Source organism: Equus asinus, chromosome 22 (genome assembly GCF_041296235.1).
Source record: "Equus asinus isolate D_3611 breed Donkey chromosome 22, EquAss-T2T_v2, whole genome shotgun sequence".
Classification (NCBI taxonomy): domain Eukaryota; kingdom Metazoa; phylum Chordata; class Mammalia; order Perissodactyla; family Equidae; genus Equus; species Equus asinus.
In genome coordinates this window covers 24757607-24774610 of record NC_091811.1, presented here as the reverse complement: position 1 = coordinate 24774610, position 17004 = coordinate 24757607, and the positions used below count along the sequence as shown (strand labels likewise).

Here is a 17004-nt window from a genome sequence, read left to right as displayed (position 1 = left end):
TGATGCTAATGTTGCCAGTCCAGGGGCCACTCTGTGAGCCAGACACTGTTCTAGGTGCTTTATCTCAGTGAATACCTCAAGGTCCCACAGTAGTGACAGCAGCTGTAATAAACCCAGGACTGTCTAACTCAAAAGCCATTGCTCTCTTCCCCGCTCTGTGATGTTAGTAAATGAAGCTGTTCTTCACTTCATCTTCCTTGGCCTCATCTTGCTGCAAGGCGGTGGGGTTTATATGACCAGTTAGCTGTTTTCCCTCTCAGAGGCCCTGGAGGTCTGGATATGAAGCCACCCAGGAAGCTCTGCTCCATCCCCGGGCTGGATCTGCAGGCAAGCTGAGAGGTGAGGGGACTGGCATGTCATCTGGAGGGGCCTCTCTTGGGTCTTGAACCCTCCTCCAAGTTCAGAGGGGGTCTGTTTGCTCTGGATTCTGGAATTCTTTTACTCAGAAACTCTGGAAGAGAGGTTTTACAGCTAGTGTCTCCTCTCACAGGCATTTTGAGGAACTCAAAGCCTAGTGGGGCTTGGAGAGGCCCAGAGGGTGGCCGTGTCTGCACCCTCTCCAGCCTCCACTCGGACCCCTGGCACAGGCACAGGGACCCCCCACCCCCAACAACAACTTCAAAACAGGAATTCCCAGCTGTATGAAGACTGAATGGTTTTGACGAAGGAAAAATCATTTTCAGGCCACATATCCCACTAGGATCAGACAAGTAAAAAGTCCCTGGCAGTCAACCCCAGGGAGGACGTCACAGTGATGGGGAATGAAGGGCTGGGAGGACCGCCGCTTCAGCAACAGTTTTTCTCATCCTTTGCACTCAGCTCCTAACCCAACTTGGTATTTTCCTGAGGGAGCTACAAATTTGGAGCATCCCATGGGGATGTTTTTGACCTCGGTCATAAGGGGGAAAGGATGTTCTCAGAAAAACAACCGTGCGGGCTGGTCAGCAGAGATGGAGGTCGTGGCCACGGCTGCTCTTCGTGCAGAGCTGGACGCTGGACTCCAGCTGCTCACTGAGTTCGTCCAGAGCCCCGGTGCAGGACTCCAGGCTCTCTGCCAGTTTCTGAATCTTGGCCCTCAGCACGGCCTGGCTAACTTTGGTGGCCCCCTCGGCCCGCCTGGGGATGAGGAAGCCACGTGAGCCGAAGAAGACGATGAAGTAGACAGAGTTGTACAGGGCGACGGAGGCGTTCCTCCCGCACTGCAGCAGCTGGCGGTCCCCGCGGCCCTGCCAGCGGCAGAAGAACTCGAGGCAGCTCAGGATCTCGCGCATCTGGTCCTGGCAGGTGGCCGCGATCTCCTGCACCCTCCGCAGCTCCCGGGAGTTGCAGAAGATCAGGGAGAGGTCGGACGTGATGGTGACGGCCCCTCCGGCGGTGGCCATCCCCAGCCCCACGGCCGAGGCCAGAAGCGAGACCCCCAGGGTGACCGGGCTCAGCGAGAGCCCCACGATGGCGGTGACGGCCCCCGCGGCGCTCAGGGAGCTGCCCGCCACGTTGGCCGCCAGGGAGCGCCGGCGGAGGCGCTCGAGGCGTCGGGCCACCTCGCGCAGGCGCAGCACCTGGCCGTGCAGCCGGCCGCGGCGGTCCAGCAGCAGCCCCTGGAAGCGGCGCAGCGCGTCGGCGCCCTGCAGCTCCCAAGCCGCCGGCCTCTCCATGCCCTGCGGGGACACAGACGCGCAGTTAGCCCAGAGACTCCGTGCCTGCAGGCTGCTCCGGCTCGCGGTTCCCATGTGCAAAAGTTAAACACAACAGCTACTGCCATGCATGGGGAAACGGGTCATTTTCCAGTGAGTCATGTGTCAAGTTCTCAAAAACCAGTTCTATAATCTGGGACAAGTCACACAAGTTCTCAGGACCTTAAATCCGCATATGCAAATAGGAATAATACTATCGTCCACTTCTCTCCCAGGGAACGCTAAGGATGGCCTTTATGAACTATTAAATAAGATGTAAGCTCAGTGAGCAGGGAATGATGGTATTAGAAGTCTGTTACAAGACTGAGGTTTCTGCTCTGTTGAAAGATAACAAGCAGTCTCTTTACAAGTAAGCGGTGCTTTACGAGTGATGGGTTGTACCACTTTACAAAGCACTTTCATTACTTGAAGACGTGGATCCTAAGAGTTTTGCAATACAGTTTTTTTCTCTCTTAGGAGTGAAAAAGGCAAGTCAGCAAAAAATCAAAAATCAAAACTCAGATATTGTTTATCAAATGTAAGAAAGTAATCTTTCTAAGTTAGATGCTTGCCTGAAGCAACTCTCTGTCTGTTATTATTCCAGGGTCTTATCTTAGAATCAAGCCTAAGATGTGGTTTGCACACTTTATTCTAACTAGAGCTCATCAGGTCTTCAGAAATCCCACTCTTTGATGAGTGCTTAATTAAAACTAAATTACATTAAATCAATACCAGAATGTCTCTTTATTATGGAATTTTCCTTAAAAAAAAAATAAGTAACAGCTGAATAAAATTGTCACCAAAATTTTTAACGACTCACTGAGAGCTTCTTGTACCAAGTTGAACTGAAGCCAGTTGAAGATGACTAACAAAGAGAGAGAACTGTACGTCCTGGGGTGAAAGCACATCCTTCCTAGTTTCCCACCTTCATATCCACTGGACTCCTCATTATTAGGAACTTCTTAAAAGTGGCAAATAAGCCACAGAAATAGAGCATTTCAATACTGCAAGACATCAGGGCAGAAATCATTATTCTCATCTGAAAGATGAGGAAACAGAAACACAGACATGTTCTAGAGTCAGCTGATTCTTCAAAGAGCCCAGTCTAGAGTCTTGGTCTCCTGACTCCTTAATTTTACCTGCATGCCTCCATAATTCCACCCATCAGGGGTGCATTTCCAGGTAAAGATACCTCTTAGCAAAAGGAGAAAAAGGGCACTCGAAATATATAATGGACCAAGGATATAACCCTAGTATTACAAGCCCACTGGCCATTTTTCAGACAGTGTCCCTCCAGGCTCCCCACTTACCATTCACTTCTGGCTATCTCCAGGAAAGAAAAGACTGGGGCTGTTTCTGGATGAGCATGTTTTATAGTTCCAGAGAACCAATGACTGCCCTGGGAAAGCCTTGTCTTATTCTGAGAATTTGCCATTTCCTGTCCTGGCCCCTGCTGCCTTCATCCCGAAGGATGTGACATGGTGGAAAATGACCTGCCAGCCGCACAGCACATCCCGTATTTAGGAAATGAACATTGTGTGTTCGTTTTCCCCCAAACGCAGGAAAAGAACCACAAGTTCTTCCCCAACTTGAAACAAGTGCTGTCATTCTCCCAGGGGGCATGCCCTGCCTTTCCTCTCCTGAGAATAGCTAATGACGTTATCCAGGAGGACAACGAACCCACCCCAAGCTGACCAATTATAGTGTTTCTTGAGGGGCCACCACTACAAAATTATTTTTTAAAAAGAAAAAAGAGGGAGGGAACCCTCTTATGTCTGATATAGCGACTCATAGTGCACTTTGGTATTTTAAAAAGCTCTGTGAATCTGTGAGTGGTTGAAACATGCGCTCCATTCAGTGCGCAGCCTTAAGGCAAGGCCACACCCACAGGAAGTGCTGTGTGCAGTTTGGGGCATCTCCAGCTGTGGAGAAGATATTGGAGGTCTCCAAAAGGGCACACTGCAGGCCACATGCGTCAGAAAAATCAGCGGGGTCAGGCTGCACAAGGAGCTAATTATACACTTCCAACAGCAGCCAGGATTTGGCTTCCGGGTTTTCATTTGAAGTAGTTGTGGCCCATGCAATAGGTAAATGAAGGGATTCCAGCCCCAGGTTAGTGAAGCATGGGCTGAAGGGCAATTATCTGAATAATTCAGGAGAGAAAAACACGTGGAGCACCTCAGATGCTTTCTGGGGCATTCACATAGGCGGTTGGAGCTCAGCCTGGAAGCCTCCTACCAGAGGGCACCAAATACATCATCTGTTTTCTAACACTCTCATCTTCGGATAAGGGAGGCCAAACTTGTTTTTCATTTAAATGATTATTGTCTCAACTGTCTGGTTTATCTGGAAAGTATTAACAGCCATATCTTTCTGGAACACAATTAAATTCCCCACCTTTATAACACATCGTGTTTATCAACACAATGCCATGTGCTACTACTCACAGCCATGGTCCTTTCGAACCTGATTATTCTGAATTTGGTCCATGTCCAAGTATTCTGGTTATAGTTCCTCAAAGGATAAATATAATCTTAGTCAAGATGCCTTCAGCATCTACCTGCGCTTTTGAGGTAAGAAGGGGGAAAATATCTTCCTCTGTCCCCAAAGACAGTCATTCCAAAGGAGATGTGTGCCAGAGTGAATCGGGGAGTGGGGGTGGGCAAGGAGGAACCGTACACTGATTCCTCAGTTCCCAAAAGCTCCTCCAACTTCCCTGGACATTTCTTGTGTGTCTTGGGTTTAGATGAACACAATTAAATCTTTGTTTCATGGATGATGAATTTTGCTGGGATCCAGGGAGGGTCATCATCTTCAGAGCATCAATAATCACAGCCCAGAACTAGGTTGAAGAAATAGAAGCTACTGGAGAATGGACAGCATGTGTACTGACCTCAGTCCATATCCTGGAATTTGCTTTTCTCTGTGTTGTAAACCCATTTTCTTCATATGTGTGTCTTTATGGAGCAAAAGGAATCCAGTCATTTGATAGTTCGGGCTAGTTGACGTTTTACTGCCTGTAAAAACCTGGTACTTTGCATTACTTACAAGAATGGACACTTGAACACAACACTTTTGTCTCAGCATTTATTTATTTTCATATATTTAAGCACAATAAGAAACTTGAAGAAAAATTGAAGATATTTTGATGAAAACGTTTATGTGGGCAGTTCCCCCCCCCCCCCAAAATCTGTGGACTCCATCCTCTAATTTCTATTCTAAATTGTTTTGGGAGCACTTGTAACATCACCCCAGAGAGACTACATTGAAAACGGTGGCTGACTCTCAGATTAACCTTCAGATCTGTTAAACCCACGATGGAGCTAAACCATACCATTAGTAGTACTAGTTAATGGATTCTGAGTCCTGGAACCATAAGGAAATACAGTGTAGGAAAGAAGGGAGAAAGAGAGTTTTTTAAGCATAGGACTCTCCAGACTCCAACCCTGGAGGATCTAAATCAGGAATTGTGGAGTGGAGTCTGGGAAAATGTAGGTGCTTCTGCCCTGCAGCCAGGGTCGTGAACCACTGCTCTAGAAGCTGCGGATTTTCTGACCGCTGGTTACATGGCAGCAGAAACAGTAGGGCTAGCAGACAGCAGCTTGTTAGTTAGGTGTTTATACAGATTAGTTATTAAGAACCCATTAGTTTTGGGCCCCTGGTTAAAACGAACACATTTTAAAGATAAGTGGCAAGTATGCTCAGGGCCTCCCAGAGATCTAAAGAGGCCTGGGCCACCTCCATTTTTTGAGGGTCTCAGTGAATTCAGAAAATGAAGAAATTCTAACACAAGATACAAAAAATTGTGGTTTATTTCTTTTAATTGCAATGTAATATATTTTGCAATGTCAATATTTGGCTATTCACAGGATAATCGCATGATTTATAAGATATTAATTCACAGTGCAGTACAGTGGTAATGTGACTCAAGTTGAGAGTTATGATGATGACTTTTTCCTTTTCATCTTTATCAGTATATCTCAGTGACTATACATAAAACCCGTTTTGGAGACAATATCAAAAGTACAAAATTGAGACAATTTGTGAATGTGAGGTTTAGGTCAAAGATCTTTCAGACTTTCCTTTGTAATGGGCCCTAAAATGTACAATTACCCAAATAAACAAAAGTTAAGTCAAAATGACAATATCCACCTAAGGATTTCTGCCCATGTTTTTTGTATATTTCCTGAGAATGTAAGTGCTCTAACACATAGTTAAGCTCTCAAAATTGCTTGGTGAATTAAACTAAAGAAAAGCATTTTGTCCTCTTAAAGAAATGTTGTTATTTTCATAATAATTAGATGCGAGTTTAACATTAAATTATCTCTTGGATTACACAACCGAGTAGGTAACAGAGGCCTTATTCTGCAGATGACTTTCAGGATATCTATATTGCATGACATCTCGCCTATTATTGTCATAAGCTCATGGAACTGCATAGGAAAAAAAGACCCAGTGAACACTGAACTCCGGCCATTTTCATTTCTCCAAAGTGGCCTCTGATCTCTGTTAATGTACACACACATCTTTAACCACTGGTGTTTAAACACTGGTTTGTGTTCTTTTTTCCACTTAACGTTCCTGCAGATACACACTTCTCTATGTTGACACAGTCCTCACCTCCGTCATTTTTAATAGCAATATAATAATCCCATTGTTTGCTTAGTCATTTCCCTATTAGACACTTGGATTGCTTCCAGTTCTTTTCACTATTATAACTAGAGTTGCCGGGAACATCTGTGTACATTTCACCCCTTTGGATTATTTCTTTGGAGAGCTTTCACAAATGGGAAAAGACCTAGTGAAGGAGAATGAACATTTTCATAGTTTTTGTTACATGTTGCTATATTGCTTTCCAGCAGAACCACCTTATAATGCTGTTAGCTTTTTAGGAATCCCAGCTGAAGTCTCTGAGACAATTCAGTTTTCTTATATTAATGGTTAATTTGTTTGGTTTATTTCAGCTCCACGAACGTGTATTGAATATCTGCTGTGTGCCAGACATCATGCTAGATGCGGAGGATGAAAAGCTAAATAATATACCTTCCCTGTCCTGCAGGAAATGGCAATCTATTGGAGAGAAAGACACAAAACAAATCATTTCAATTCAGTGTGGAAAGTGCCAGAGATGTATGCACTAAGGAAGCACAGAGAAAGTACATGCCTAGGAAGTTAGGGAAGACTTTCTGGAAGCACTGATGAGGAGCCGAACCTTGAGAGTTGACCAGAAGATATTTAGACAAATTTAGGAGGGAGGCGAGGGCAGGCTAAAGGAACAGAATGAACAAAGGCTTGGAAAGAGCAGTCAGGATGCTTCAGGCAGTCCGTGTTGCTGAGTATAAAGTGGGATTGGGCTGAAAGAGGATGTAGGAGGCAAGTCATTATGGTTCTCAAATGCCATGTCGGGGAAGGGAGCCACTGAAGGCTTTTAATCTGTGGGCTTACAGGGTTAGATCAGACATTACTGACAATTGTGTGAAGGATAGTTTTCAGAGGTACACAGCTAAAAACCAGGAGATGAGCTAGAAGGCTATTGAAGTTATCTAGGATTTGGACAATGTTGGTAGAATGGAATGAAGAGGATAAAGTAAAATACATATTTTGGAAGCAAATTTGCAAATCATACTTAAAGCTTCTGTTCAGACATGGTACCCATCATATCCACTTACCTTTTATTGGTCACGTGGGCAAGCTAACATCAGACAGAGAAGTATAATCCTCCCATAGAGGGGGGCAAGAGGAAGAAATGCAAACCATCAGACTATCTACCAGAGGGCTTTCCTTGTAGAGGAGATACTCTAAGATGAACTGAGACACCACCAACCATCTCATATACTCTCTTCCTCCTCAGTTATTTCATTGGACTTGCAGTCTCCATGTGGATAGAAAAAGAATCTCACTCTGGCTGGTATAAGCAAACTACTGCTATGAGTCTGAGGGAAAATGGTAGAGAGTAGGAAAGGACCAAGGAGTTCTGAAGAACCAAGAAGCTGGAAGGAGAAGCTGTTCTGTAGTTGGCATAGCCTGCTTGGATGCCACTGATGACCACTGCTCTTTCTTGTCCTTGCATCAGCTTAAGAATCAAAGTTCTCTCCCTGATTTCAAAATATACTACAAAGCCATAGTAACTAAAACAGCATGGTACTGGCACAAAAATAGACACACAGATCAATGGAACAGAATCGAGAGCCCAGAAATAAACCCACACATATATGGACAGCTAATTTTTGACAAGGGAGCCAAGAGCATACAATGGAGAAAGGAGAGTCTCCAATAAATGGTGTTGGGAAAAGCAGACAGCCATATGCAAAAGAATGAAACTGGACCACCATCTTACACCATGCAGAAAAATCAACTCAAAACGGATTAAAGACTTGACTGTAAGACCTGAAACCATGAAACTTCTAGAAGAAAATGTAGGCAGCACGCTCTTTGAAATTGGACTTAGCAGCATATTTTCAAAGTTCTAGGAGCAACCGCTGGGTTGGCTGAGCTGAGGTCAAGTGCCCATCCCCTGGCTGTACTGCCCAGGGAGAGGAATGGCCAAGCGCCTTCAGCTTCCAAATGGAAGATGGTAACAGAAATTTACCCTCCCACCAAGACTGCATAAAGTCAGGGAGAAGAAATTTCACACGCGGAAATTATTGTGGGGGTGGTGTATTAGGGAAAGGGAAATTGATGATTAGGGGAAACAAAAGAAAAAGAAAACATTCACAACAAACTTTTTAATCTAATCTGACCCACCTGGAGTTTATTATAGTGCATGGTGGGGGTTAAGCTAATCCTTCTCCAGACTGATCACTTTTATAAGATAGTAATATGCTTTTCTACAGATGTTTTCCTGTCGTTGTCTTATATTGATTTTTTACCATTGTTTATATCTACTTCTAGAAATGCTATTCTTTTTCACTGATCACTTTATCTGTTTTTAATTCAACATAACAATTTTGAAAATCAATCCTTCATAATAGGATTTTTATTTTTAGAGAGAATCTATCAGCATTGCCCTTTTCTGGAAAAAAATGTAATTTTCCTTGCTTATTGTTCTGGACAAATCTGACACTAGGAGCTCTTCAGTTGTCCCAGGCTCCCTAATGTGATCAACTGAAGCCGGCTTAATTTTGTCCCACTTCCTCCTTTTGCAGGTGTGCACACCTGCACAGAACACCTGGGATGATGTGGGTGAAACATACATTACATCATTAATATAGAAGTGTTTGCCCGTGGGCCCTATTGCAGCATAATTGCTTTACCACATGCCTTTTCCTCTGGTGCCAGAGAGACTGCAGCTGAGTTCACACCCTCCAGTAGCCATAAAGATTCTCTTATCTCCCAGGACGGTGGGGGAAACAATTACCTTTGTCTGTCCCTTTCCCAGGCTTAGTCATTAGCTCCCACGTCCTCAGACATATACAACAATCATTGCCACCCGGATTGTAACACCTGCCACTTTGTACGTACAGAAGCATAATAAATGTTAAGTTGTCCCTCAACTTTTAGACAACTTGAATAGTTTCATTTTTAGCATATCTCTTGTACCCAAGAGAATGTTGGATATTGGTTTTCTTTTTTAACTTTGCTGAAAGCCTATTTGTTGCAGAAGAATTCAGTCATTTCACGTTAAACACTATAAGTAAAGCAAGGATGTATCTTCCAACACTCTGAAAGTTGATTGTTCCTGCTCTAGTTATTTGCTTTTTTTAAATAAATGGTTTCTATAGTGAGTTTTCGACTCTGTTTTGCATTAGGTGAGAAAATAACTTTTTATAATCCACTTTTTTCCCTAAAGATTTAGCACTTTAAACAGTATTTCTACCTTTACTATCTATGCTAAGGAAAAGTTTAAACTACCTTTGAAAAAAATTCTGTAAGGTAGACCTCTGCATGTAGAGTGAAAATACAGAGCTTCAGGCCTGAGTCTGCTGTTCCAGTGTGACTTTGGGCAAATCACTTAACCTCTCTGATCCTCAATTGCCTTTTCAGAGTTTCTTGATTAAATTAGAAAATGAATATGGAATCCTATTGAGACCTATAAAATGTGGTACAATAACTGGGCCAGCCCATGGCGTGGTGGTTAAGTCCAGCACCCTCTGCCTCAGCAGCCCAGGTTTGCAGGTTCGGAGCCCAGGTGCAGACCCATGCCACCCATCATGCCATGTTGTGGCAGGGGACCCACATACAAAATAGAGGAAGATTGGCACAGATGTTGGGCTAATCTTCCTCAAGCAAAAAAACAGGAAGATTGGCGACAGATGTTAGCTCAGAGTGAATCTCCTTCACCAAAAAAAAAAAAAAAAAAAAAAATCTGGTACAAATGTTAGTTACTAGTAGCTTTTTTCAAGCCAGTGACTATTTGTGATTTCCGATTATCTGTAACCTTTTAAGTAGTTCAATATCTATACTTTATTATTCTAATACTATATTATTTGATTTACCAACTGACTATATGTTATATCAGTATTTTACCTTTGCCTTTCTATGGCTCCTTCAGGAATATCTTTTTTATTTTTCATCTATGGAGCAATTCAAAAGTGATTTTTTTTTTTTCTGAGAAAGACTCACCCTGAGCTAACACCTGTTGCCAATCTCCCTCTCTTTTTTTTTTTTTCCCTTCCCAAAGCCCCAGTACATAGTTGTAGATTCTAGTTGGAGGTCCTTCTAGTTCTTCTACGTGAGCCACCGCCACAGCATGGCTACTGACAGACGAGTGGTGTGGTTCTGCACCTGGGAACTGAACCCGGGCCGCCAGAGCAGAGCATGCTGAACTTTAACCATGAGGCCATCAGGGCTGGCTCCAAAAGTGATTTTTAACTTATCATATGAATTTATAATTTCTCTGTCCTTTTTGTAACTGTAGAAGGTAGCTTGGGAACATATGCATTACGCTTGGTCTAATACTATCTCTTTACCTCCTTCCAGAGGATTCCAGGATCTGTGTGGGTACCACATTCCATGATCCTCCTCCACTGACTACAGCCAATTGGACCAGAGGTGGACATCTGAACCAAACTTGGCCAATCAGATTCTTTCTCCTGAGATTTTGGAATTTGGACCTCGAGAGAGTTGAGTTAGTCTTCTCTGTGGCTGGAACTGAACTATGGAACCCAGGATCTGTGGGGCAGCTACCTTTTGCCATTATGGGCCCAAAGAGCAGAGACTTTGTTTGCTGAGAAAAATAAAGAGAAAAGGACCTGAGAGGTGAATAGAAAGAGAATCTTAATTTTTATTTCTCGCCATCCTTCTGTTCCACAAGCCATCTGCACATCCTTGTTTTTTTAACTCCCCTTTTATTCCTTGAGTGATCTTGACTTGATTTCTGATCTTTGCAACAGAGAACCTTCACCAACACTGCAGCATATAAGATCTACTCTTTGACTTTAACGTTCAAAGAACTGACATAGATTTTTGGAGGTTTTTCTCACGCAGTGCCCATAAGTGAATTAACTGTTTAATAACCATTTAGGGGTTTCTCCTGCCTTTGTCTTCACCTTAGGTGAACAATGCTTTCTTTTCATGAAAAATACAGTCTATTTTTCTAACCACAAAAGAAATACTTCTTGCAACAAATTTATGTAATAAAAAATGTAGAAAGTTAGAAATGAAAGTTTTCCCTCTCCGTCTGTTTTCACCCTCTAGAAGTAATACTAAGGCTTATAGTTTGCTGTGTGTTCTTACATAATATTTATGATTATACAAACATGTAGCCATGGTTTTCTTTTACAAAAATAGCATATTGTTGCATATATTGCTATGCAACTTTTTTCCCACTTAAAAAATACAGTATAAACATTGTGTTAGTCATTCTCTATCCCTATAAATCACTTTTGCCCTTTCTTTCTGGCCTGCTCTGTGCCCCAGCAGGCTGATCCCTACGGACCGCCTCACTCAGCTTCTGATGGGATTCAGCCAACGGGAGGCACCAGCAAGGGACCAGATCATCAGAGGAAAGAAGTCAGTGTATTCCTTCTCTGCTTTCCCCGCTCCAGCTCTGTCTTTTGCAGTAGCTGTATCCCTCTTTGGCTATGGTTCCTCTGGGTGGCCTGCCTCTATGGTTCCAAATTTCACTGGGCATCTGTCATATATGTCCTCTCCCTTGTATCTTAAGCCCCAGGAATGGTAATGGTTTCCCACAATTGCTAGTCTGTAGGTACTTCTCCATCCCTTCTTTGTTGGCTTAACCCTGCCCAACCTCTGTAAGTAACCCTTCCCTTAAAATCTCTCCATCTGAACCATCTGGGGTGAGTTCTGTTCCCTGCCAGGACCTTCTCTTATACAGATATTTGTCCAAGGTGAAACATGTAGCTGTCACTCATCGTATGGACAGGTCATAATTTGTGTACCCATTCCTTTATTGATGGACATTTATCATATTTTCAACTGAATCCTTTATCACAAACAATGGTACAGTGAACATACGTGTGTGGGTGCGTGCATGTGTGTATAGACTCTTGGTGAGTATTTCTGTAGAAGAGATTCCTAAAATTGGAACTGCTGGAACAAAAGGCATATATATTTTTAATTTGATAAATATTTTTTCTCCCTCGTGGGCAGGGAGTCAACAATTTCCTCTCGCTGGAACATACTTACATCTAATAAGCAGCAAACAAGCTATAGCTCCGATAAATGAAAAAGTAAGACTCTAGTAAAACATGCACGTTTAGACCATTAATCCAAAAGAAATCATGGATATTTCTAAACCTAAAAATAAAGTAAGTCTTTATAAAGGAGTTTCTGAATCCTACAGCTATTCAATGTAATCCTTCAATCAGCTTTATTTCAAGGAAAGAGAACAATTTCTGACTGTTTGAACTAATCTGTCCAGAAAAAGTTCCAGTAGTCCCTAAGTGTATTAGATTAAGCACATGATTAAGAATAAAACCCAAAGAACATTCTGACGGTAAGTTTCAGAGTACAGTCACATACTGTTCAACTTCTATTTGGGGCCCAGATACCCAAGATGCTTGCTATCACCTTCTAGGTTTAAATTTACAAGCTTTAATATCTCAAAAGCAGAGAGAGGTTCAAGGAAGCAAGACAGAGGTGATCATTGAGCATTGTATGTAATAAGTTAAAAATAATTTAAATTTCCATCAGTAGGGGAATAATTAGTTAAACTTTGGTATATCCATACTAGGGAACACTATGTTGCATTTTAAAATGTCCTTCCTTGATTATGAGTGAAGCGGAGAACCTTTCATATGTTTATAGAAGGCTTCCCCCCCCCCCATCCCCTGCCTTTCTATATCCTCCTATGTGGATTATCTGCTCATATCCTTTGCCCATATTTCTATTTGGATGCCTTTTTTTCTTATCCACATATTGAAGGTTTACTATTCTGTGGATACTAATTCTTGTTATGTATATAGCAAATATTTACTTTCAGTCCTTTGTTTGTCTTTTAATTTTACTCGTGGTGTTTTGTGGTCTTGACATCATGTAATCAAATTACCAATCTCTCAATATGGCTTTTTGCCTTTCTGTGTCTTCTAATAATAAAAATAGACTCTTCTAGGTTTTTAATACCACTTCAATTATTATTCATGAATGGTAAGAAGCAGAAATTTAATACCTCCTTCCAAAGGGAAGGCCAATTACCCCAACATCTTTCCCAGAAGCCCCAGTCAATGTCTTCTTGTCTTTCATGGACTCTAGGCATGCCCATCTCTAAACTTGTCACTGTGGACAGGGTGACTGGATATGCTGATTGGCTTAAGTCAATCAAGGCAGCTGCTGGAGCTGAAGACAGGGTCAGTCCCTCTCAACCCACTTAATAAGGCTGAATGAATGAGGAATTGTATCCAAAATAAATTTGGGGAAACTGTTCCTAATACAAAGTACAATAAAAGCTGGCAGCAAAAATAGATGTCCACTGCATAACCTTATGACTTGCTAAGTCCCCATATTTCTATCAATTTATTTGTCTATGTCTACATCAGTATCACATTGTTTAAATTACCAAAGTCTGTGAGATGCTTCATGGCAGCTCATCATACCAGCTAGCAAGGAAGCTATCAACGACAACTAGACTTGTGTCAAAGGGACACAGGAGGCAATGTTGGCCAAGATGGGACAATTCGACCTTCACTAAGGATAATAATTGCAACGGATTGAAACCGACCAGAAGAACTTAAAACCATGAGTTCACAATAGTTTTTAAAAAAACCCAACTAACTGGTCATCTTTGAAGGATGGAAGGAAACTTATTCAATATCTTGAAAACTGATAAATAAAGGGACAAAACAAGCATTTACCCTGCCATTCCTATATGTCCTGTACCACTGGTACAAGGAAATGCCATAAAAGTCAGGGAATGGTTGCACAACTCTGCGAATATACTAAAAACCATTGAATTATATCGTTTAAATAGGTGAGTTGTACGGTATGTAAACTATATCTCAATAAAGCGGTTCAAAAAAGTCAAGAGAGTGGTTACTTTTTGGAGAAAAAAGGGAGTTGAGACGGACATGGGACACATATAACATTTTCTAGGGTGACTGATAAGGTTCTATTTCTTGACTTGGGTGGTGGTTACAGAGATGTTCTCTTTATAATAATTTGTTTTGTGCAGTTTTCTAAACTGTGTTTCACTTTTCAGTAAAAATTTAAGTTAAATATGGGGCCTTCCCAGTGGTGTAGTGGTTAAGTTTGCATGCTCTGTATCAGCAGTCCAGGGGTCACAGGTTCGGATCCCGACCGCAGACCTACACACTGCTCATCAAGCCACACTGTGGAAGCATCCCACATACAAAATAGAGGAGGACTGGGACAGATGTTAGCTCAGGGACAATCTTCCTCAAGCCAAAAAAAAAGAGGAAGATTGGCAACAGATGTTAGCTCAGGGATAATCTTCCTCACCAAAAAAAAAAAAAGAAAAGGAAAAATAAATCATTAATGTTTAAAGCATGGAGGAGAAGAGGGAGTGCAGGGTTAGTTCTTCAATGTGCTCTCTAAGCCCCGGGCCTGCTCTGTTGACAGGCTGTCCTAGATGGGCAGGTTTGGCTTTGACTGAACATTATGGAGTGTTCTAGGGGGTCTATTGTGGTTCAGTGGGCCAATAGCCACCAGCAGTTGGTCTGTGGTGGGCTGTATACGCCTCAGAACTGAGCTCCAGGCTTTTCCTGGAGAAGTTTACCAAACTGGCCTTGTTGCCTGGAAACAGGAACCCAGGTTCCAATCTCTTCAAATTTCCTCGGAGATGATGGTGTGGGCAAAAATTATTGGATATTTTTATAGTTCTCTTGTTTTGGAGAAGTTTTTTCTTAGTTAAAAAGCAACTAGAAATCTGCAGGCTGGAAAGTCAGGCAGGAATAGACACTGCAATCTTGAGGCAGATTTGTTTCTTTGGAAAAGCTTAGTCTCTGCTTTTAAGGCCTTCAACTCTTTGGATGAGGCCCACCCACATTATAGAGAGTAATCTGTTTTACCCAAAGATTATTGATTTAAATATAAATCACTTCTAAAAAATATCTTCATAGCAACATCTAGACTGGTGTTTGACCAAACAACTGGGACCATAGCCTAGCCAAATGGACTCATAAAACTAACCATCACATGCCTCATTCTCAAATTCAGTCTTGTCCAAGGGGACTGCTTCCTCCTCCAGAAGCATGTGTGGACAAAGTCAGAATCCTTTCCACCAAAGAATTTTTCCCTCGCCTAACACACCTTTCAGCAGCAATGAGAAACACCCATCCACCAAAATGTCTGCCTCCTTTCGTTCTCCCACACACTATTTCACTCCACCATCCCTACATCCTGACCAGCGGGTTCCCTTCAAGGTTGACTCAGCTTTCAGTCTCAAACCTGCTACTGAACTACAGACTTTTTTTAAAACCTCTTTTCAAAATTAATTTTGAATTGTTGCTCATTTTTAGTTGATGAAATTGCTATTACTTACATGATTATATTTTGACTCCAAGGAAAGATGTACAGAATTTTGTTTCTTATGATAGAGTTTTGTAAACAAAATTGATTTAATCTTTTCTAAAAGTTGTTGCTTTACTGTTCTTTTCCCAGTTCCCAGAACAGTGCCTGGCCTGTAATAGGAACTCAGTAAACATTTGTTGAGTGAATCTGTTAATGTAGTAACTTAGTAACAATTTAATCTAGACTATTCTTGCATTCTAAGATAAATTCTAATTAGTCATGATGCATTCTTCTTTCAGAATTCGTCTAAATTAAACTTACTTATTGAGTGAATGATCGATTCTTCTCTGTTCCTATACGGGATCCGGCCTGTGTTTTTCTTTTCTGGGCCGTCCTTGTCCTCACTGGTATCAGAGTTAAGCAAGGCTTATAAAATGAGTCACACAGCTTTCCATTTGATGCTGTGCTCTGGAAAGGGTTGGCTAGGATGGGAATTACTTGTTCCTTGACGACTTGGGAGAACTCATTGTAAAACATTTGGGTCATGCACCTTTTGGGTGGGTATTCCTTTGACAACCATGTCAGTTTCTTTTGTGGTTACTGGTATATTCAAGTTTTCTACTTCTTGTGTATCCAATTTTTGAAATTTATGCCATCTTCAATAATTGTCCATTTCATTAAATACACTGGTTTAAATTATATATGGTATCCTCTAATAATGGTTTAAAATTTCCTCTGTATCTGTAGTATGTCTCTTTTTTATCCCAACATTAATTTTATCTTCTTTTTTTTTTTAATTTTTTGGTGAAGAAGATTGGCCCTGAGCTAATATCTGTTGCCAATCTTCCTCTTTTTTTTTCACTTGAGGAAGATTGTCACTGAGCTAACATCTGTGCCAACCTTCCTCTATTTTATGTGGGATGCCACCAAAGCATGGCTTGACGAGTAGTGCTAGATCTGGGCCCATCTGTGAACCCCAGGCCACCGGGGTGGAGCACACAAACTTAACCACTATGCCACCAGGCTGGCCCCTTATCTTCTTTTTCTTGACTTTATTTTCTAAAAGTTTATCTAATCACTTATTCTTTTCAAAAAATCTATTCTTCATTTTCTATTTTCAATAATTTTAGAGTTGTCAGAGTTAGCAAATAAAAATACAGGATGTAACTTTGTCCCTTAGTTTTCCATTCTATCTTTATTATTTCCTTTACCTTCTTTGGGTTTATTTTGTTGTAATTTTTCTAGCTTCTTGGGTCAGAAGCCTAGGCACTTATTTTCAGTCTTTCTTGCTTTCCAAAAAGTGCATTCAAAGCTACAGATTTTCTCCTTTGGTCTCATTACGTGGGTTTTAATAGGTACCGTTCCTTTTTGTTCAATTCTAAGTAGTTTGTAACTTCTATTTTTACTTTCTCTTTAATCCAAGAGTGAAATGTCTCTTTTTATTTTTAATTTTTAAGAATATAGA

General features: G+C 41.7%; 1 protein-coding gene across 1 annotated transcript; it reads right to left on the bottom strand.

Moving 5' to 3' along the window:
• Nucleotides 1-783: 783 nt before the first annotated feature.
• APOLD1 (apolipoprotein L domain containing 1) lies at nt 784-2518 on the bottom strand. Its single transcript, XM_070495138.1, is given in 3 exon segments — nt 784-953; nt 955-1658; nt 2494-2518. Coding segments are annotated over 2 exon segments (738 nt in total). The 5' UTR covers nt 1656-1658; nt 2494-2518; the 3' UTR covers nt 784-916.
• Between the last annotated feature and the right edge of the window lie 14486 nt (nt 2519-17004).